Source organism: Lampetra planeri, chromosome 58 (assembly GCF_965212315.1).
Source record: "Lampetra planeri chromosome 58, kcLamPlan1.2.h2, whole genome shotgun sequence".
Classification (NCBI taxonomy): domain Eukaryota; kingdom Metazoa; phylum Chordata; class Hyperoartia; order Petromyzontiformes; family Petromyzontidae; genus Lampetra; species Lampetra planeri.
The window spans coordinates 4,629,286-4,652,852 of record NC_136164.1 but is presented as its reverse complement, the minus strand read 5'-3'; the positions used below and the strand labels follow the sequence as shown (position 1 = coordinate 4,652,852).

The 23,567-nt window shown below is 52.9% G+C and overlaps 1 protein-coding gene across 1 annotated transcript; it reads left to right on the top strand.

Moving 5' to 3' along the window:
• The first annotated feature begins 2,581 nt into the window (after nucleotides 1–2,581).
• LOC144735970 (monocarboxylate transporter 3-like) lies at nucleotides 2,582–22,662 on the top strand. The gene is given in 8 exon segments (XM_078618572.1): nucleotides 2,582–2,618; nucleotides 3,545–3,808; nucleotides 10,425–10,565; nucleotides 13,107–14,043; nucleotides 19,364–19,614; nucleotides 21,865–21,891; nucleotides 21,894–22,006; nucleotides 22,008–22,662. Coding segments are annotated over 8 exon segments (1,848 nt in total). The 3' UTR covers nucleotides 22,086–22,662.
• The last annotated feature ends 905 nt before the right edge of the window (nucleotides 22,663–23,567 follow it).

The following is a 23,567-nucleotide window of genomic DNA, read 5'->3' as shown; positions in this document are numbered from 1 at the left end:
CAAAAACTATGTGGAGCTGGTTGAGACTCTGGTGAAGAACTACGGCACAATGGGCTGTAGGATGTCCCTCAAAGTCCATATCCTTGATGCTCATCTTGATATATTCAAGGAGAACATGGGAGCGTACTCGGAGGAGCAAGGCGAGTGCTTACACTAAGATATACTGGACTTTGAACGCCGCTGCCAAGGACAGTATAACGAGAACATGATGGGAGACTACTTTTGGGGGCTGATTCGTGAAAGTGATTTACAGTATAATCGTAAATCTCGAAAATCTAGAAAAACTACTCGCTTCTAAATCTTTTGTAGTATTTTTTTAATTACTTTAGTATAAATATTTGTTAATTTTTATTCATGTTTTTTCTTCTGACTTTATGTGAACGAAAAGACACACATTTGCCCGTTTTCTCATTGAAAATATGTACATTTAAAAATATCACTGTCCTGGTCACAAAAGCAAAGTTTTTGGGGAATAATAGCCGTTTTCTATACTTTTGATGCATAAGCAATTACGAAATGACACTTACTACCCAGAAACAAAAATTGTGTTACATAGTGTAATTAGAGGGGGGTTTTTTGGTGTGTCAGATGGCGTAAATAGAAATGTTGTGTCATTGAACCCGCCACCACCCGACCACAGGGCTTGTCACGTAAACACAAACGTGCCAATTCGTGACGCGAATGGCACGCACCAGCGCGCTGGAGAGTAAACCCACAGCGTTCCGTGAACTGCATTTTACTCTACACTCTCTCTATACAGGGTGTTTCAAAATGTTTTTAACACTTGTATGGGACTATCGTTTTTAATGGAAAAATAACGGATACTGCTAGACTGTAACATGATAACAAATGTGATGTTAATAGCTTCAAAAGGTCAAAGGGTGTCCACTTGTTCGCCATCATTGTCAACGCGTGCCCCAAATCTTCTCCAGGTGATCTCCGGAGCCTAGAGGCACAACATTTCTCGTGCTTATTGTTGCAAATTCTCGGAAGTGTTAACGTTTTTTTGAAGCACCCTGTATTTAGCATGTTGGGGGTGGGTGGGAGGTCAAGTGTCACGATTTTTTGGGACGTACGTTCCACACAGTCGGTACCATCGCACGGTGGAGTTAAAAAAAAAAAACTTTTTTAATTACTTGGGGGGACCAGTGGAGTCCAGAAAACGTGAACGCGAGCGGAGCGCTACAAATCGCGTGTTTGAACGTTTGGCAAACGTTGCTGTCGGTGATGTGGGTGCGGGGAGGAATGTTCTTTAAAAAAAAAACCCACGTGTGGGACCTACTGGTGGCGAATATTCTCCCCGTGTGTTGTCAAGCCATTGGCCGGACGGCAGCGCCTTTTTAATATGACACCAAACCCGCATGACTAGCACGTTTGTCGGCTACGTAGGGTGCGAAAGAAGTTTGACCGTACTGCGCACGCATTTTAGCCGGGCGGTGGTGGGGGCATCCTCCTGTGGAGGCAGCAGCGAGGGTTGGTGGAACACGCAAAGACAAAGACCCACCCGTATAGCCTTAACAGGCTGTTGGGGCAAGTGCTGCTAGCGAGTAGATTTAAAGCTTTCGTGACTGCAGGGATTCATCTTCTTGGTTCTTTCGGCAAAGTCGCGTAGAAGGGAAATAATACAATTTAAAAAAATAATAAAATACAATTCTTACGACGTTTCGGCCACAAAGCAAGCAGCCGTCCTCAGGTGAAGAACAGGTCTGTCGGAAAGACAGCGTCTGAATCAGAACAGGTCTGTCGGAAAGACAGTGTCTGATTCAGACACTGTCTTTCCGACAGACCTGTTCTGATGAGGACGGCTGCTTGCTTTGTGGCCGAAACGTCGTGAGAATTGTATTTAATTACGTTTTATTTTTTAGTATTTTATTATTTCCCTTCTACGTGACTTTACCGAAAGAACCAAGAAGGTGCGGAAGAAATTCAGCGAACACACGTATTAATACGTACGTGTTTAACTGACACGTATTCATACGTACGTGTTAAACCAGGGGTGTCCAAACTTTTTGCAAAGAGGGCCACATTTGATAAAGTGAAGATGCCCGGGGGCCAATAGTTCCTTTTGACATTGTTTTAACCACAAAAGTTAAGTGGAAATACACACTGTTATAAAACAATTTTCATTGTCACAATTACCTTTATTTTTCAAATGACAATGTAACCAAATATCAGCCACTCGGGCAGACGGCAACAACTCTAAAAACGCAATTCTGCCTTTCATTCAGTCCGATAACATTGAACAAACTGTATAGAATACCTTAAATTTCCATGAGTTTTATGATGTATTTATTCTGACAGAGCTGGCGAGCCATAACTAACACATTATAAGACCGAAGCTGTGGGCCGTATGAAATCTGACCGCGGGCCGTGATTGGCCCACGGGCCGGACTTTGGACATGCCTGTGTTTAACTGACACGTATTAATACGTACGTGCTCCAATCCTTTGCGTTCCTCTTCGCTCTGCAAGCGCCTCTGTGTGTATTTTTAAGCGTGCATCTCTCCACGCCGCTTTGAGCGCTTTTCAGTCTCCGTAGAGTAACAAGAAAAAGAAACCCCCAAAACATTTTGACCCGACCGATGGCGCCCATTAACAACAAACGCCGCGGCGGATCAAGTATGCGCCCGGTAGTTTGTCGCTTTTTTATTTTTACGTTCAAAGTTTGAGGGGGGGGGTGCCCCTCAACAGCAATAGCCGCTAGGGGCCCCCAATGAGTCCATCGCTGAGCATCGGGACCTGCGTTACGTAACCGAATATTATCGTCCGGGAACAAGCTGGCGCGTGTGCGCGGCGTGGTTCTGGGCCTCCGCTCCTAATAGGGCCACTTCGGCAGAGAAGCCCACGCGGTCCTTATGTCGTCGTGTTTTGGAAGTGACACCAAAACGAATGATTGGCCCGCTGCCGCGAGGATCGCAGAGTGGAGATTGTTTTTTGTTTGCACGCAGGATCAGCTTGTCGACCGCATCGCCACGATCGTTTCTTTTGTACTGAAAAGGGTTTCAACAGCGTGTTGCTGCGTTGTGTGTCGTCTGCCTGGTCACGTGGGTTCACGATCACGCTCTTGACAGGGACGCAATATGAATGAAATGTTCACATGAAGTTGGGTTGCTCGTAGAGAATTTCCCCCCTTTTTTTAACTGGGGGCAAATTCATCCAAGGGTTTTAACACCCAAAACTACAGACTATGGGTAGTGTTAGTGTATGGGCAGTGTTAGTGTATGAGCAGTGTGCGTCTATGGGCTGTATGTATGTTGAACTTCTTTCGCACCGTACGTAGCCAACCGTGCTAATTGGAGGTGCGATGTCCGGATCACCCGATATTTTCTCCATTTCTCTCCCCCCACCCTCCCCCGTGGGAGCAACGACAATCAGATTTGTTTGCTACGGTAGTTCAATGTCCGAAGTGCACGATAGACGGCACAATTAAAGGCAAGGCTGAGAATTTTAGATTTTTTAAAATTAGTTTTTTAAGAAAATTACAACGTTTAACCGATGACCACCCCCCCCCCCCCCCACGCATCCGTGACCCGTGCGGAACGCAGGCCGGCCAAGCCCGTCGGGGCCACCGCTCGCTCTTCGCCGGGACGCCATGGGGGCGGCCGGAGGGCCTGCAGGCCGCCCGGAGCCTCCCGACGGCGGCTGGGGCTGGGTGGTCCTGGGCGCCGTTTTCCTCACCATGAGCCTCTCGCTGCCCGTGCCCCAGTCGCTCGGCGTGTTCTTCGCCGTTCTGCAGGACGAGTTCGACGCCTCGTCCGGCGCCACGGCCTGGGTGCCCTCGTGCATGACGGCCATGCTGCACGCCGCCGGTGAGCGACGCCGCGCGGTGCGGCTGCCCCGTGCGTCCCGCGCGGGGATGCCGGATTTGCCGCGGCTCCAACCGGCGCGTGCATTCGGGCGCAGATGTTAACTCCCTCGCCTGCTACGCAGGAGGTCGTGGGTTCCAACCCGACCCTGACGCCTGCTGCTGTGTATTTGGAGTATGCGTGTCTCTCATCATCATCATCATCACGGTGGCTATGAGATGTTAACTCCCTCGCCTGGTACGCAGGAGGTCGTGGGTTCCAACCCGATCCTGACGCCTGCTGCTGCTGTATATTTGGAGTTTGCATGTCTATCTCCCCGTGGTCGCGTGGGTTTACCTCCTGCGTGTTCCGGTTTTTCCCTCGATATTTAGAATCAACGTGCGTTTGGAGTATTTGGCTGCTATTAATTTCCACGTGATAAGCCACTTCGTTGAGCTCTCATTCGTGGCCAGATCTGATAAAGAAGCTATATAGCTCTGTGGGCCTTACTTGGCAAAATAAAAATAGTTTTTTAGTTTCTCCGGGAACTACTGAGTATCTCTATTCCGTGCCAACAGTCTTAACGTCTGTTGTACGTACGTACATACAACTTCTTTCGCTCGGTGATAATCTGAGGTGCAGAGGAAGAACACGTTCCTGCGGAGGGAGTTGGTAGGAACGTTGGGTTGCTCGGTCAATGGCCAGGGTCAACGGCGGCGTGGTGTATTCGGCAAATATGCCCGACTGTGAGGGCGGGCACAAGCCGGCATGAGTAGGTTAAACGTTGAGTTTTATAAGGGCACCACGGGGTGACCAGCCCCTCCCCACCCTCCCCTCCCCACCCAGCCCCTCCCTGCATTATGGACACAATAATCCCCTGTGGGCTGGTGTAACCAGGAGGTTCCTACCAGTAACAACAAACTAAACACAAAAAAGCACTTTTAAAGAAATGTGTTTTTCAATCTAGAATTTTTTTTTCTTTTCTAAAAAGCCTTCCCGAGTCTCACGATCAATTCTCAGGAGGGGTCCCACCCACGTGTCCGCACTCGGGGGGAGCGACGTCGCTGCTGCCGTGCATGATCCCACACTGGGCCACTCTGCAAGCAATTTTGTGAGCATTGGGGTGCTTGGCCAACGCCAGTTACGCTGGCTCGCGTACGGTTTATATGTACGGTGCGAAAGAAGCTTAACATGGTACGCATGTCAAAAATTAAATACCCGCATCGCGCGGACAGAGGCCAAGGTGGGGATTAAAGAACCCGGTTTCGACTGCCGCGCCGGGAGATTGAATCGGCGACTCTGTGAATACGCCGAGTTGCTGTTCCCCGTACCGGTGTACAGTTCCCGTGAATAAACAGCCGTAGCTTTAAATTTCGATTTAAAGCTTTCGTGACTGCAGGGATTCATCTTCTTGGTTCTTTCGGTAAAGTCACGTAGAAGGGAAATATTAAAATAATAAAAATAAAACATAAAATAATTCTCACGACGTTTCGGCCACAACGCAAGCAGCCGTCTTCAGGTGGAGAACAGGTCTGTCGAGAAGAAGACGGCTGCTTGCGTTGTGGCCGAAACGTCGTGAGAATTATTTTATTATGTTTTATTTTTATTATTTTATTATTTTCCTTCTACGTGACTTAGCCGTAGCTTTGTCGGGCGGACTTTGCTTTTGCGAAGCAAGTGGCGTCTGAAGTGAATAACCACCGTTATCGGATCGGCCCCCTCTGCCTTGCATTGTGAAATGCGTGTGACGACACGCGGTGAGCAACGAAAACTATGCCCCCTCCAAAGCGGCGTGCAATAAAGGGAAAGGTCAAACACGACTCGAATAATTCACCGTAGCCAATCCTTATTTGAAACAAATTTTGTAACACCATTGGAACCTCATTTGCCAGTAAAAAATATGATAATTGTTTTTTTACCCTTCCATCTGGCAACAAAACTGACACCTTTTTTTTTTTACAATGATGATCATCATGATAAAGGCGGGACTGACCCAAGGAGAGCCAGCTCTCAGTAACTCCATACGTGGCCCGTCTGTTTACTCTCGCCCGTCAGTCAATGAGAGCGACCGCCTTCTTTTGGCGTCATCTGGTCCAACCCATGTGAGACTAGGCTCTAAGGAAAGCTGTCTCGGGTGTGGACCAATCAACGTCAAGGACAGTGCATACATTATCAGAGTTATGTTTTTTGTTTGCATTATGACTGCAGGTATTGTGGTCTATGCAAACATGACTCCTTGTAAAAAAGGTGTCAGTTTTGTTGCCAGATGGAAGGGTAAAAAACCAATTATCAAATTTTGTAACTTTAAAATTATTTAATTTTACCAGGTAAGGCCCACTGAGCCGATACGGCTCTTTTTCAGAAGCGACCTGCTCATCGCAAATGATGGCCCAATGAAGTGGCTTATCAGCGTGCGCAAATTTCTAGCAGCCAAATGCTCTGAACGCGTTATCGATTCCAAATGTGGAGGGGAAAAACTGGAGGACCCGGAGAAAATTCCAAGCCCAAATATACAGAGATCAGAGTCGGGATCGAACCCACGACCTCCTGCATACCAGGCGAGGTAGTTAACATCTCCTAGCCACTGTGATGCCCAGGGAGCAATAGCGGTTCTTTCTGCAAGGCCGATGACCAATCGACAACGATAACCACGGCAACACCAAGGTTACAATTCCAGACATGAACCCATGACCTCCCGCATACCAGGCGCGGTAGTTAACATCTCGACTGGCCACGGCAACACAAAGTTGGAACTTCAGAGGTGTCAAAAAAGCTGAACGGGGAAGTGCATTTTTATCGCGTTGCCACATCTTGTTTCGCGGCGGCTGGCAGCCACGGAGGCTTTTGGAAATACTTTTTTTCTCCTAATCGATCGTATCCAGAGATTCATACTCTTAGGCTTTTTCGGTAAAGTCACGTAGGTAAAAAATAAAAAATAAATTATTTTTATTTTTTAGTATAAGTATGAATCCTTGCAGTCACGAAAGCTTCAAATCTAGAACGTATCCAGAGAGGCAATGGTCTGATGGACTACAACATACGTTGTGGGGGCGACGGGACGGGGGAGAGGGGGGTGACGGAGTCGGTAGTAGGGGGGACGGTTATTGGTGCCGTGTGTTATCCCAATTGCGGCAGTTGCGGTGTCAATTTCGGGGTTGGCAAATTTGCACGGACGCCGACACACTCAACTAAACCATTTTTTTTTTACCAGCTGAGACACCACTGAGCTCTTGTTACATCAGCCCACAGGAGATTATTGTGTCCGTCCGTCCGTCGTGCATCCAAAAATGGGAGGGGTGGGGCTGGGTGGGGAGGGGTGGGGCTGGGTGGGGAGGGGAGGGGCTGGGTGGGGAGGGGCTGGGTGGGGAGGGGCTGGGTGGGCAGGGGCTGGGTGGGCAGGGGCTGGGTGGGCAGGGGCTGGGTGGGCAGGGGCTGGGTGGGCAGGGGCTGGGTGGGCAGGGGTGGGGAGGGGCTGGTCACCCCGTGGTGCCCTTAAACGTTTAACCTACTCACGCCGGCTTGTGCCCGCCCTCACAGTCGGCCATATTCGCGGAATACACCACGCCGCCGTTGACCCTGGCCATTGACCGAGCAACCCAACGTTCTTACCAGCTCCCTCCGCAGGAATGTGTTTCAGAGGCGACCTGGCCACAAATGACAGCTCAACGAAGTTGCTCGCCATCACGTGGAAATTTACAGCAGCCAAACATTCTAAACGCGTGACGTTGATTATAAATGACTAATGACGTCAAGGAGTTCGGGAACGTCCACTGTGAGACATCGTTACGGTCGTTGCGCCGGCAGTAATGACCAGGGCGGCCGCTGTAATCGAACCGTGAACCTTTGCAACACGTCACGGTGGCTAGGAGATGTTAACTACCTCGCCTGGTATACAGGAGGTTATGGATCCGATCCTGACTCTGATGCCTGCTGTATAATTGGAGCTTGCAGCGTCTCCCTCTCTCGCCCCGTGGCCACGTGGATTTTTCTCCGGGCCCTCCGGTTTTTTCCCTACACACATTTAGAATCGACGTGCGTTTCGAGTGGCTGCTGTACATTTCCACGTGATAAGCCACTCCGTTGAGCTATCATTTGTGATTGCCAGGTTGCTTCTGACAAAGAGCTACATAGCTCTGTGGGGCCTTACCTGGTCAAATATAAATCGTTTTAATCTGCAGGAATTCATATTCTTTGGGTCTTTCGGTTAAAGTCACGTAGATAGGTTCAAAGAAAATAACCAAAAACTACGACGTTTCGATCGCAACACAAGCGGTCGTCATCAGGAAAAGGGGGGTTAGCTTCTCAAGACAAACCGTTTCTATCTTCTTGGTTCTTTCGGTAAAGTCACGCTGCTAATCCTGCATAATGCACGAGCATAATATGACTTTGAAACCCCCCCGCCCACCTCCTACGCATTCCACAAGTAGTGACTAATCCCATATCTGCATTTCCCATAAATATGCTAAATTCCTCTTGATATGCAAATTTCTTTGTCAAGGCGCTCTTCCCCCTCCAACCCAGCTTAAATATACGCTGCCAAGCCTGGTGGTGTTCATTCAGACGCTGTCTTTCCGACAGACCTGTTCTTTACCTGAGGACGGCTGCTTGCGTTGTGGCCGAAACGTCGTGAGAATTTCATTTTATTATGTTTTCTTTTTATTATTTTATGATGTTTTCTTTTTATTATTTTATTATTTCCCTTCTACGTGACTTTACCGAAAGAACCAAAAAGATGAATCCCTGCAGTCACGGAAGCTTTAAATCGAAATTTAAACTGTTTATATGTTAACGTGAGAGATGAGCGTGTTAACGGCAGATGGCCGAGCAGCAACTTCGAGGCTGGCGCGCGAAGGTGGCTGTGTTAGTGTGAGAAATTTAACCTGTTAATGTAAAAAAATCAGGGAGCCGAAAATAACTGCTAACATCGGAAGGTGGTAGGATGGGAACATTACAGCCAGATATGACTTGAACTGGTTAATAACGTCCTTCCAACGATTGCTCAGTTTGTACCCATCTTCTCGGTTGAAATTGTGTCCGCGTCTATATATCTGGATGGCTTCATGAACGATCCTTTGTTGATAGCCAGTGGGTTTGCAGAGTACCTTCGTCTTTGAGAAATCAATTTCGCGTGAGCCCACTGCTTTAAAACATTGATCAGCCACGGCCGAGGTATTGGTCCTACCGTGTTTCAGATCTGCCTTGTGTTCACGAACACGGTCCGAGACATGTCGCTTAGTTTCCCCAATGTCACTACTGCCGCAGACAGAGCTTAGTTTGTAGACGCCGGGGTATTGCATGTCAGGGAATCACATCCTTCACAGATGAACCGAAGTGGCTTTACCGAAAGACCCAAAGAATATAAATAGTTTAGTTTAACGTGCATATCATGGACGTCAAAACGTAAAGAACGGGCCCACATTCAATTTTCAAGCGGCGAGAACCGACCCCAGCCTGTGAGATTCACCACAACGGGACAGGATTCATTCTAGCGCCGTGTTGCTGTACTGCACTGAATTCTGGGTCCCACAGTGTGTGTGCAATAGTCCAGCGGTCAGCGAACTGCGCTACAAACTCGGCGACCCGAGTTCGATTCCCACTCACGACCAACGCCAGTGGTAGCGATTATCTCAATCTGGTCCTGGGCCTCCCTAAGGTCGACTCAGCCTCAATGAGTACCTGGTGCGGTGTGTAAACATCGCCACTGAGGAGTCAAAGGCGGCCGGGCGTGGTGTTGGCTACCCACCCTCTCGTGTGCCGTTCCGGCCTTCATAGGCGCTCGCTAACAGCACTTGCCCCAACAGTCTGTTAAGGCTATACGGGGGATCTTTGTCTTGCCTATGACACCAGGCAACACGACACCGCCGTTTGCTTAGCAGGAAAGTCAAACCGGTCTGGGGGTGGGTGGGTGGGTGGGCGGGTGGCCTGCTAACTCAAATATTGCCGAGTGAGCTGATGGGCAAAAATATTATGTAATTTTATTATCGCCAGTTTAAACAGAGGCCCCTGCTGCAATGCTTTATCGGACTTTTTTACGGTGCCGTGGTGGTGGTGTCATTGTTTGCGCACTGGATTTGAGCTCGACTTGCCGCCGTTTCGGTTCCAACTATCGGCCGTTACGGCGGTTGACCCAATGATGTTAAGTTTCGATTTAAAGCTTTCGTGACTGCAGGGATTCATATTCTTGGTTCTTTCGGTAAAGTCACGTAGAAGGGAAATCATAAAATAATAAAGTATAGTTTAATTGTTTTATTTTTTATTATTTTATTATTTGCCTTCTATGCGACTTTACCGAAAGAACCAAGCATACCAACGATGTTAGTATCTAAAATACCCTCGGCAGTAGCCTCTGTCCTCCCGGCACTGTGAATGGGTGGAACTGGTCGACCGGCAGGTTTCGTTCGGCGGAGTAAAGCGTGGGGTACTTCCACATCTTCCACGTCGTCTGGCCAGGAGGAGGAGGTATCTCAAAACGAGGAGGTGCCGGCGATGTTTGCGTCTCGAACGAGGTGTTTCTTTCTGGAATCGTACGAGTACGCACGTCGAACTTGTTTCGCGCCCTCCGTCCCCGACCGCGCTAATCGGAGGTGCGGGGAGTGGAGGCTGACGAGCGAGAGGGCTCGGTGGCTCGTGCCGCACGCAGGCCCCATCTCGAGCGCGCTGGCCGGACGGATCGGATGCCGCTCGACGGTGATGCTGGGCGGCCTGCTCACGAGCGTGGGCCTCATCCTCGCGTCGCTCAGCGGCTCCATCGGATACCTCTACGCTGCCGCCATCGTCAGCGGTCAGCTCGCTCGCCCGCACGCTCGCCTGCACACTCGCCCACGCGCTCGCCCGTGCTCGCCACCACGTGCTCACCTGCTCCCTCGCCCACACGCTCACTCGCCCACACGCTCACCCGCTCCCCTGCACGCTCACCCGCACACTCGCCCGCGCTCGCCACCACGTGCTCACCCGCTCCCTCACCCACACGCTCACTCGCCCACACGCTCACTCGCCCACACGCTCACCCGCACACTCGCCCGCGCGCAGTCACTCGTGCGCTCACCGGCGCGCTCGCCACCACGTGCTCACCCGCACGCGCTCACCACCACACGCTCACCACCACACGTTCACCACCACACGCTCACCCGCGCGTTCACCCACGCCCTCACCCCCACGCGCTCACCACCACACGCTCGACCGCGCGCTCAATCGGCCTCGCCTGAAGCCGTCACGACGCCACGTGCAAGAGCACGACAACCGGTTATCGCCGCGCAGTTTATGGGCACGAGGGGCTTGGACTTGCGACCCCCTCGCAAAACGCGCCAGGGTCTGCTGGCGCAGCGACGTGGCGGTTGCGCAACCTCGGTGCGGGCCAGCGTTGCCCAACAGCTGGGCCAGCCCGCGCTCTCCCTCTCCCCGGCACTGCCGTCAAAAACGCGCGATTCTCAATTAGCGGGTTCGCCAAGTTCAAATCGCGATCGCTGCCCAACGATTTAACTATTCTAACTGTTTGCATTTCACTAGCTAAGGCCCCCCCCCCCGCTGAGCTGTGTCGCTCCTTTTCACCAGCGACCTGGCCGTCAGAAATGAACGCTCAAGGAAGTGGCTTATTGCATGTCCATTTAGAGCAGTCGCCAAATACTCTTGATGGCACGTTTCTAAAACTGGTGCTCGTTTTACTGACCCGCGCGGGATGTTTGGTGGGCCTAGTTGCGGCGCCATCGTGGTGAGATGTTTACTACTTCGCCTGGTATACAGGAGGTCGTGGGTTTCAACTGGACCCTGACGCCTGCTGCTGTATATTTGTAGTTTGCGTCTCTCTCCGTGGTGAGATGTTAACTACCTCGCCTGGTATACAGGAGGTCGTGGGTTTCAACTCGACCCTGACGCCTGCTGCTGTATATTTGTAGTTTGTGTCTCTCTCCGTGGTGAGATGTTAACTACCTCGCCTGGTGTACAGGAGGTCGTGGGTTTCAACTGGACCCTGACGCCTGCTGCTGTATATTTGTAGTTTGCGTCTCTCCCCGTGGTGAGATGTTAACTACCTCGCCTGGTATACAGGAGGTCGTGGGTTTCAACTCGACCCTGACGCCTGCTGCTGTATATTTGGAGTTTGTGTCTCTCTCTACCCCGTGGTCGCGTGGATCTTTCTCCGGTCCCCCGGAATTTCCCTCCACATTTCGAATCGACATGGCGCCTTCCGGCGTATAAGGCCCGCCGTCTTCCGTTCAGCTTATCATTTGTGACGGCCGTGTCGCTCAGTGCGGGGGCCTTAACCCGCCGAAGTAAAAAAATGTAATAGTTCACTTGATAGTTTTATTGGGTACGGGCGAGAGGAGGAAGCGCCTCTCATTGTGACGTGCGCTCCGCACTTTGCCCAGCTGCGAGCGACTGTAACGCGAACGGCGCTCAGAAGTCGAAACGTCGCACAGGGGCCGCGCTCCTCACACAACGGGGCGTCGTGTTTCCAGAGCTATTACAGCCGGGGGGATGGGGTGGGGGGCTGCGGTGGGCGGCTGGCATCAGCGGGGCGTGGAGGCGCTCCCTCCCCGCCAGAACATCTCTAACGATTACCGCAGCATCTGGGGGGCTGGCACTTAGCTTGGCATCGGCGATGTTTACCCGTCAAGCCACTGGCCGGCGGGAGCATGGCCGTTGTACAGGGTGCCTCGAGAAAATGTTTTTAACACTTCGGAGAATTTTCAACGATGCCACGAGAAATGTGCTGACACTGGGCTCTGGAGACCACCTGGAGAAGATTCCAGGCACGCGCTGACAACGATGACGAACAAGTGGAGACTCTGACTTTTTGAAGCTATTAACATCACATTTGTTATCATGTTACAGAGTTTTATCCCTTTCTTTTTCCAAACGATAGTCCCATGTAAGCGTTAACATCTTTTTGAAGCACCCTGTATTACGTACGTGTAGCCGTTGAACTTCTTTCGCGCTGTACGTCACCAATCGTGCTAATCGGAGGTGATGCGATGAAGGAAATGGGGCCATATCCCCCCCCCGCCACCACCCCCACCTGCTATCTCCGCCCTCTTAATAGCCCAGCAGCTCGGCCCGGAACTCCGGCCGTGGGGCCTGGTGCAGTAGCACTGCCGACACACTTGATAGATAAGCCACCGCCACTCCCTCTAAATACCACTCATTGCAAAACGATTCATATTACCAGACGACAACAAAATTTACGCGGCAATAAGTTTTGTATTTGGGGGGGGGGGGGCATTTAGATCTCGGGGTCGGTGCCGCGCGGGGTCTGCCGCCGCCGGCCGCCTCCTCAATGCCGCTGTTTGACCGCCGCCGATTAAAAATCCGTCTGCTTACCGCACAGGCCTGGGCATTTGCCTGTGCTTCCAGCCGGCGCTCACCATCCTGGGCCACTACTTCCTCCGCCGGCGCTCGCTGGCGAACGGCGTGGCGTCGTCGGGCACGGCGGTCGGCATTTGCCTGCTGCCGCTCGTGGCGCAGGCCCTGCTGTCGAGGTACGGCTGGCGCGGGGCCTTCCTCATCATGGGCTCGCTGATACTCAACTGCTGCGTGTGCGCCGCGCTCATGCGGCCCGTGGCCGCCGTCGTCGCCGCCGGCGCCGTCGCCGGCGCCGCGACACCCTCCGAGGACGCTCGCCGGAAGAGCGGCCGCAGAGAGACGGGCTTGTGCTGCTCCGCGGCAGACGAGGCGGAGACGCTGGTGCGCAACGGCGGCGGCGTGCCCGATGGCCAGCGGGCCGCCCCCGGCACGAACCTGAACGGCGGCTCGTGCGGCTGCGGCGGAGCCGGCGGTTTAACCGACGCCACGTCGGGCACCGGCGGCAAGGAGCTCGTCGTGCCGCAGCTGAACGACGACGGGACCCGCGGCACCCACGGCCCCGCGCCGCCGGACTTGACTTTGCGGTGTGGCGGCGGCGGCGGGGCGGACGACGCGGCGCGCCTTGCCCCGGCGAACGGGCACGGCCGCGCTCCCGCAGACGCGCCGATCGGCGGGGAGGGATCGCCGGGCGGCCGCGAGCGGTCGACGGCCCGCCGGCGCCTGGCCCGCGCCGCCGCCCGGGCCAACCTGGACCTGTTTGGCAACCCGCTGTACAGCATCTTCGTGTTCGGCACCACGCTCATGGTGCTGGGCTTCTTCGTGCCGGTCATCTTCCTGGTGCCGTACGCCCAGTCCATCGGCATGAGCGACGAAGAGGCGGCCGCCCTCCTCTCCATCAACGGCCTCATCAACATCTTCGGGCGCCCCGTGGCCGGCTGGGTGGGCGGCACCAAGATGTTCAGGTGACGGTCGGGGGGGCGGTGGGGGCGATCGCCGGTTGTCGAATACGGTCCGGTGTCGGTGGCGTTCGTGCGGGGACATTGCGGTGGGTGTCGGCGTCCGCGAGCGATCGTCTTTGCCCGATTGAGCGACTCGTGGTCGTCGTTTGTACTTCAAATTTCTGGACCATGACGCCAGCACGCAATCGCCTCCTCTCCTCCGAACGATGGCACGGGATCTTTATAAAACGTCCGCTGTGACGTATGTCGGAGTTAACGGCGCACCCGTAGTAGCAGCAGCCTCGAGACTCGCTGGAGAGTTTCCTGGATAAGCAAAGGGCATCGTTATTATTCATTTATTTAGAGTGTTTGGCCGCCATAAATTTCCACGTGATGATAAGACGCTTCGATGGGCTAGCGTTTGTGGCCAGGTGGCTTCTGAAAAAGAGGGATACAGCACATCAATGGGGCCTTAACCTGGTCAAATAAAAAATAGTTTTAGTAGCAACTAATGTGTGGAGGCAGGGAGTGCCTTCGCTTTCTAACCCGTGTATATGAAGCTCTTTTTCACAGATGTGCAGTAGGGGCACGGGGTCAGAACGTTGCAATGACAAACAAAAACACGATAGGAGTGAAAAGTATAGGAAAGGTGAGCAAATCACCAAAAATCTATACAAATAAAACTGAATAATTTTAACTTACCAGATAAAGCCCACTCATTGGGACGCTGTCTTTCCGACAGCTCTGTTCTTCCACCTGAGGGACGGCTGCTTGTGTTGTGGCCGAAACGTCGTGAGAATTTCATTTTATTATGTAAATTTTTTATTATTTTATTATTTCCCTTCTACGTGACTTTACCGAAAGAACCAAGAATATATAAAGCCCCACTGAGCTCTTCGGTTTTTTTTCAGAAGCAACCTGGCCACAAAGGAGAGCTCAACAAAGTCGCTTATTAAAGGCCGACATGGCACAAGAGGATTTGGTGTGGCCAGCATCACGCACGGCCACCTTTGACTCCTCCAGATGTTCACACACCGCAACACGGTGATAAAACTAAGCGATGTTCATCCTACCACTGAGCTATTTAGTTTGATTTTCCTCCAGGCCTTTCCTGGCAAAAATGAAAACATTTTAGTTTCTCGTTATTGTTTGGCGAAACCCGACCGTACACATTCTCTGCGATGCGCGTTTACAGCCGGACGAGCCCGACTTAAAACAACGACGCGTCCGCCGATGATTTACGGTTCAGCCACGTCACCTCTTCTCTGGCCGACATGCAGGGCACCCGTCATTTAATTCCGCGGGAGGGGGAGGGGTGGTTAGAACAACCCGGCGCTGATCAAGACCCGCGGGACGATTTCGCAATTTTTCCCCAAAATCTGCGCGATGACCCCGACCGGGGTGACGCTGGCTTGGCCCTGCCGAACTCGAGCGCCGATCCCGCACGGCATCGTGCGGACTGCAGGAGGAGGAATCCGAAGGGCTGTGAAGCTCTTTTTGCACGGATGTGCCAAGTTACAACGGCGAAAACAAAACGCGAAACGCGACGCAATCGGAGTGCAAAGTCGAGGAGATGGCAAGCGAGTCGCTGGGTGTGCAGTAGAAGCCCTCTTGACGACGGTGATTGGTTCCACGATTCGCTCGTTAAGCGAGCATAGGAGATGCACTCTAAAGGTTTAATGCTTTCCGAGAGCATTGAAAGTTATCCGCTTTTCACCCAAAAGACGCACGTTATAATGCTTGAACGATGGCTATTCATACATTAAGATACTAACAACATTATGACGTTTCGATAACGCGAGACCATCGGGCAGGAGCACGCGAGCCGCCGTGCCACGCGCGTGCCGCTAGGCACGAGGCAATAACTCTGCCCAGGCACGTGACCACGCTATGCAAAGGGTCAGGACTGAATGTCCTTTACTTTATGAACGGGTTGGTTCTTGATAATTGTTTTTTTACCCTTCTATCTGGCAACAAAACTGACACTTTTTTTACAAGGAGTCTAGTTTGCATAGACCACAATACCTGCAGTCATAATGCAAACAAAAAACATAACTCTGATAATGTATGCACTGTCCTTGAAGTTGATTGGTCCACACCCGAGACAGCTTTCCTTAGAGCCTAGTCTCACATGGTGTTGGACCAGATGACGCCAAAAGAAGGCGGTCGCTCTCATTGACTGACGGGCGAGAGTAAACAGACGGGCCACGTATGGAGTTACTGAGAGCTGGCTCTCCTTGGGTCAGTCCCGCCTTTATCATGATGATCATCATCATCATCAGCCATGGTCAATCACTGCTGGGATGAAGGCCTCCCCAACGCCGTGCCATGTCATCCCTTTGCTGTTGCGCCAACGTACGTGCTCGTCACGCTGTGTGTGTACGGTTAATGAATGCATACTACTATAATGAGCCCAGAATGTGTGTCCCGCACGTGACGTCACTCCACATGAGGCCCACCCCCCTGCGTGACGTCACTCCACATGAGGCCCACCCCCCCGCGTGACGTCACTTCACATGAGGCTCACCCCCCCCTGCGTGACGTCACTTCACATGAGGCCTACCCCCCCCCCCGTGTGACGTCACTCCACAGGCTCACACCCCCCCCCCCCCACATTAATATTCATGCCCGCGTGGAAATTTACACACGCACAAGAAGGTCGCGCACTCCACATGCCCCACCCCTCCCCTCATGAATATTCATGAGCGGGTGACGTCACTCCACATGCTGCACCCATCCACAATAACCATGAGGGGGTGACGTCACTCCACATGGGGCAACTCTTCCCCCCCCCCCCCTCATTAATAATCATGAACTGAACGGGCAAAAAGCTTAGTTACTTAATATTTACTGTACCTACAACAACAGCCCGTCGTGAACAGGGGCTTTATGGAGGCACTACACTACTATACACTACATGATACACTACACGATACACTACACTATACACTACACTACTATACACTACACGATACACTACACGATACACTACACGATACACTACATGATACACTACACTACTATACACTACACTAGTATACACTACACTAGTATACACTACACTATACACTACACGATACACTACACGATACACTACACTATACACTACACTAGTATACACCAGAGGTGGGACAAAGTCATTGTTATGCAAGTCCAAGTCGAGTCGCAAGTCATCAAATTCATGACTCGAGTCTGACTCGAGTCCAAGTCACATGACTCGAGTCCACATCTCATAGGTGGGACAAAGTCATTGTTATGCAAGTCCAAGTCGAGTCGCAAGTCATCAAATTCATGACTCGAGTCTGACTCGAGTCCAAGTCACATGACTCGAGTCCACACCTCTGCACTATACTATACACTACTATACACTATATTATACACTACACATTGGGCTCTGTGGAGGCCCGTAGTTCAGCGATTAAACGTGGGAGTGGTCGTTAAGAGGGGGGTCTACTGTAAATGAATAATAAATCAAGTCCTATTTATCAGAAATTGTGGCAAGGCAGCAAACCCAACAACTACAAATAGTTCCCCAGACATGACCACATTGACACCCACACAGCCTTGTGGGTAGCAGAAGTCCCCCGACAATGTCGCCTTCCTGGGGCAGGCATTTCCTGCCCCACCACACCTTGAGAAGCACACACGAGTCAAACAAAGGTGACGAATCTTCCCCGTCGGATCAGCGGTCCCATTCGAGCGTCCTCGCCGCCCCGACAGAATGTGTTGTTGGCACCACGCGGCGATGCGACGCAGCCGCTATGCGCATCCCAAGTGTCCCGAAGTGACGAAGGGACGCCCACAGCATGTCGAGACGCATCAAGTTTAAAGTTCATTGATTAGGTATAGCCCTGTGAGCCATTCGGCTCTTGAATCGGGTGCAACCGCAACAAACAAAAAAACATGAACAAGAAAACATCTTAAAGTGACTATGTGCAAACAGAAAATTCAAGAAAAGACAGCAAAATATTGCAGAAAAAGCACCGTACACCAACGCTGTGTGCAAAAATCCCAGTAGGATGCAAGTCAAACAACAACAACAACCACCACAAGACAACTTGGATTAAGGCCATCAGTCTAACTCTGTACTACAACAAACAAACATGGCTAAACCGAAAAACTTTTCGAAAATCACCAAAATAAAGCCATAAAAGTGTCTCGGAAGTCCCCCACGGCGTGTCTGGATGCGACTTAAGAGACCCCCCCCCCCCACAATCTACCACGGTGTTTTCCACTCCGCGTGTTTTGTCCCGACCGGCAAGGCGACGTGAACGCCGCTTGTGCCCGCGGCAGGGCCGGTGACGCAACACCGAGTCGGGAGCCGGTCGTCGTGCAGGCCTCGTGTCATTCCAGAACGAGTGGGGAACTCTTTGCCCCCAGTGAAGTTGGGGGGCGGAGGTGGAGGTGGAACGTCGTGGGAGTTTCCCACCCTCTCTCTCCCTGCGTTGCTTGACTGTCAAACCAATGTTTTATTATTCTTGGTTCTTTCGGTAAAGTCACGTAGAAGGGAAACAATAAAACATTGAATTTTGATTTCAAGCTTTCGTGACTGCAGGGATTCATATTCTTGGTTCTTTCGGTAAAGTCACGTAGAAGGGAAACAATAAAATAATATTTTTAATATTTTTAGAATTTTATTCTTTCCCTTCTACATGACTTTACCGAAAGAACCAAGAATATGAATCTCTGCAGTCACGAAAGCTTGAAAATGCAATGTTTTATTGTTTCCCTTCTACGTGACTTTACCGAAAGAACCAAGAATACGAATCCCTGCAGTCACGAAAGCTTTAAATCAAAATTCAATGTTTTATTGTCGAGTGCTGGAATGTGGCCACATTAGATGCGGAAACCGGGATTAACGTGATTGTTATTTCTTGTGCAGTCGTTGGTGACCCGGGGCGCCGCGGTGGCGGGATGTTAACTACCTCGCCTGGTACGCAGGAGGTCGTGGGTTCGATCCCGACCCTGACGCCGGCTGTATTTTTGAAGTTTTCCCCGTTTCTCTTCCCGTGGTCCCGAGTTTTCTCGGGTCCTCCGGTTTTTCCTTCCACATTTAGAATCAGCTTCACACGTTTTCGAGTATTCGGCCGCGAAATATTTCCACACGGCGATGATGATGATGACGATAAGCCACTTCGTTGAGCTATCATTTGCGATGGCCAACTCACTTCTGATTAAGACCTACACAGCTCAGCGAGGCCTTACCTCGTAAAATACAGTGAAATCGTCGGGCCTCGATCGCGATTTGAACTCCAGCCGTGTCACGAATGTCAACTCCCACTGCTGCACATGAGCTGAACCTCGGCGCTCTCTGACCCCGCCCCCCCCCCCCCATCGCACGCAGGGGCCGCAGCGTGTACCTGTACAGCGGCGCCGCCTTCCTGAGCGGCGCCAACAACCTGCTGTGCGGCCTCCTGCGTGGCCGAGGGGCGCTGCTGGCGTTCTGCGTGTGCCACGGCCTCACGTGCAGCGTCGTCGGCGGCGTGGTCTTCACCGTCATCGCCGAGTCCATCCCCGCCGGGCGCTTCGCCGCCGCGCTAGGCCTCTTCACCGTGCTGGAGAGCGTCTCCTTCCTCGTGGGCCCGCCGGCCGCCGGTGAGGTCCCGTCCGCCCCCCGCCCCCGCCCGCGCCCCACACCACCGGAGCAATCGGTCGGTCGCCTGCGGTCCTCCGTTGCCGCCCCGCGGCCGCTGCATCCGCGGAGAGAGCGACGGGGATCGCATCGGAGCGAACGTGTTGGATTGCCGGCCGGTCGCTGCCAAGGACGACCTGTTCGCAACTGGTTGCAGTGACACGGGTGTCCCTTGTAGCCTTTCTTCAGAAAGGCTTTTTGAGTTTAGTTTGTTGTCCTTCACACCCCTCCCCGCCGCACCCCCGCCGCACCCCCGACTAACACGGTGCGAAAGAAGTTCCAACGTGCTTGCGTAATCGATGCAGTTGCTTGTGCCGCAGGCTGCATCGTTCAGGTGTGGACCCAGCCTAACGCACGCACGCACCCGCAGGGAAAACGGTTCCCCACGTGTGGCCAGCATCGTCTGTTGTGGCAAGGGCTGTTTGCGAGCGCCTATTAATGCCGGCACGACGCACAAGGAGGCGGTGTGGCCAACATCTGCAAAAAAGACAAAGATTTATCAGACTATTGGGGCAAGTGCTGTTAGCGAGCACCTAATGAAGGCCCGCACGGCACACGAGGGGGTGGGTGGCCAGCACCACGCCCGGCCGCCTTTGTCTCCCCAGTGGCGATGTTAACACACCGCATCAGGTACTCATTTGAGGCTGAGTCGACCTAGGGGAGGCCCAAGACCGGTTCGGATAATCGTCACCGGTGTTGACCGCGAGCGGGAATCGAACTCGGGTCGCCAGGTTCGTAGTGCGGTGCGCTGACGCAACACCGCCGCTCTCCATACACACGCGTACGCATACACGCATGCACACACACACACGCGCATACACACACACGCGCATACACACACGCGCGCGCACACCAAAATTGCGCAAGGAAATAAACTAAAAATTGAAACAGCGCGTGGGCGGGACCATAAATCACTGCTGTCGCAACCTTGGGAGATTGCTGAGGCCTCTATCCAGCAGTGGATTGATCATGGTTGTTGACAAACGATGATGACGACGACGACTGCTCAGCTCCCCCCCCCCCCCCCTTCCGGGCTGTCTACGATCAGGCCTCCCACGACGTCTCCCTAACACCTGTACTGTGGTCACCAAAATTCCATCTTACCGCCACTTTTAATGAGCCCATTCTTCATCTCGAACCGCGCTGCCTTACGCGCAATCCTTTGATGGCGCGGCTGTTGCGAGCGCCGCAAAGCACCTGGGCCAACCGGCGGGGCGCGTAGGCCTCGGCAAGGTAAGGTAATCTACCCTTTTTACCGGGTAAAAGGGTGAAGGTAAAGGGTAAAGGTGTCGACATGCCAAGGGGTAAGGTAAAGGTAAGCTCGTTGCTTTTTACCTTTTACCTTACCTGCTAAAGGGTAAAAGGTCAGGGTAGAGTGATTGTATTGTGGTAAGGTAAAAGGTAGGGTAAAGGTGGGCTCGTTGTTTTTAACTTTTACCTTACCTTGCCGAGGCCTAGGGGCGGGCGAGTGGGCGGGTGCAACTCGCACGTTTCGATAACGCGAGACCCATCGGGCAGGAGCACGCAAGCCACCGTGCCACGCGCGTGCCGCTAGACACGAGGCAATAACTCTACCCAGGCACGTGACCACGCTATGCAAAGGGGCAGGACTGAATGTCCTTTACTTTATGAACGGGTTGGTTCTTGCTAAAAGAAGGCGGTCGCTCTCATTGACTGACGGGCGAGAGTAAACAGACGGGCCACGTATGGAGTTACTGAGAGCGGACTCGCCTTGGGTCAGTCCCGCCTTTATCATGATGATCATCATCATCAGCCATGGTCAATCCACTGCTGAGACGAAGGCCTCTCCAACGCTGTGCCATGTTATCCCTTTGCCGTTGCGCTAACGTACACGCACGTCACGCCGTGTGTGCACGCCATCGGTTTTCCTTCCAATTACAATTTTAGCGTACGTCATCCGGGCAGAATCGGAAGAAAAAAACTTTAATAAAACAACCCGCATCGGTACGTTTTCGGGTCGAAAGACGCACCCCGACGCTCCCACAAGGCCACGCGGGAGGGGCGTGTGGCACAATTTGGCGCCGGCTGTCGTAGAGTGCCGGCGGTCGTGTCGCCCACGGTTCTCCGATCGGCGCGTTCCGAGATTCGTCGGAGAACGGGGGACACCCCACCGACGCGAACGGGCAAGGGTTCAACTCCCGGGGTGACTGCGAGCGCATCCCTTGAGCGTGTTTTGTCCCGCCCCCCCGCAGGCTTCCTGGTGGACTACACGGGCACGTACGCGTCGTGTTCCTCACCTGCGGCGTCATCGTCATGGTCTCCACGCTGTTCATGGGCGTCGCGACGTACTTCGTGCGACGCCGCAACGCCGCCGCCGCCGCGTCCGGCCGCCCCCCCCGCCGGGAAGGAGCCGGTCACGTGCGCCGGCGCGGTGCCGGACGCCGACCGCAAAGAGAAGGAGGCCGTCGTTTGAGGGCAAAGAGAAGAGAGAAGGAGGCCGTCGTTTGAGGGCGCACCCACGGTCGCCGGCTAGCGACCGGCGTTCGGGCGGGAAGCTCGTTACACGCGCCAAGCGCTCCTTGCCACGAGCGAGAACCGCCAGTGCCTCTCGTCAGGGAGCATGAAGCACCGTCACGCGAGCCCCGGTCATCCTGGCCAGCCCGTCGAACGAAGACGGGCGCTGCGTCGTGCACTTTCAGACGCTCTTCGTTCTTCGAACGCGCTCTTCATACCGATATTAGGAAGCCACTGGAGCAATGTTGTTTTAGATCATCATCTTGATTGATGAACTTTTTGAGATCTGCTTTTTTGTGTTTAGTTTGTTGTCCTTCCCCCCCCTGCACCGCAGATTAACACGGTTGGCTACGTACGGTGTGAAGGAAGTTCAACCACACTTACAACTGGGAGGTTTGGTGACCGGCCGAGACCTGAAATCCGGTTAAGGGGCACCACGTGAGAGGTTTTTGGTTTCGGTTCGAAAACCTCTCCGTCCAAAGCGAACCTTGACGTGCCTCCCTGCTCTGGCACGGAGTGAGAACGCGATCGGGGGGTGGGGGGCGGTAGGGGGGGGGGGTGGCCCCAGAGAGCCGTTGGTGGAAATTCCACGTTCCCATGGTGGAAACGAGTCTCGTTCCATGACAGGACGGCCCCTACCGCCGCCCCCCCCCCCCCCCCCCCCCCCCCCGCGTTGAGCTGCTGAAGGATGTCGGGCCGGGCTGAACCTCAATCGTGGACTTCAATTCGGAACGTTCGTAGCTGTCCGGCACGCACCGTGGGAATGCTGTGGGGGGGGGGGGGGGGGCACAATCACATCTCACGGTGGCTATGAGATGTTAACTACCTCGCCTGGTATGCAGGGAGTCGTGGGTTTGAACCCGATCCTGGCGCCTGCTGCTGTATATTTGGAGTTTGCGTCTCTTTCTCTCTCCCCGTGGCCACGTAGACTTTTCTCTGGGTCCTCCGGTTCTTTCTTCCAGATTTAGAATCGAAATGCGTGTTAGAGTATTTTGCTGCTATAAATCTCCACGTGATAAGCAACTCCGTTGGGCTGTCATTCGTGAGGTCGCTTCTGAAAAAAGAGCTGTATAGCTCCAGTGGGGCCTTACCTGGTAAAATAACGATTTTTTATTTTTTTTAGCAACGGAGAAAATGCACGGCACAGGTGTGTCTTTATGAATCTAGAACCCCATTTAAAAAGCGTGAGAATTGTAAGACCGGACATCGCGAAAGAGTCGGCCAAAAATTTTCTTCAAGAGAGTGCTCCGTAGAGCTCCCTCGAGCGGAGGCCCCTTGCCGCCAGCGGCGGCGAGAGCGAGAGAAATTGCAGAGCTGCGCCTTCAACTTTAAAATGCGCACAGTGCAGTCACGCGGAGAAGTGCGGGCAATGGTTAGCATCCGTAATAGAGGTTTTTTGGGGGTTAGATCGCGTAAATATAAACGCGTCGTTAAACCCGCC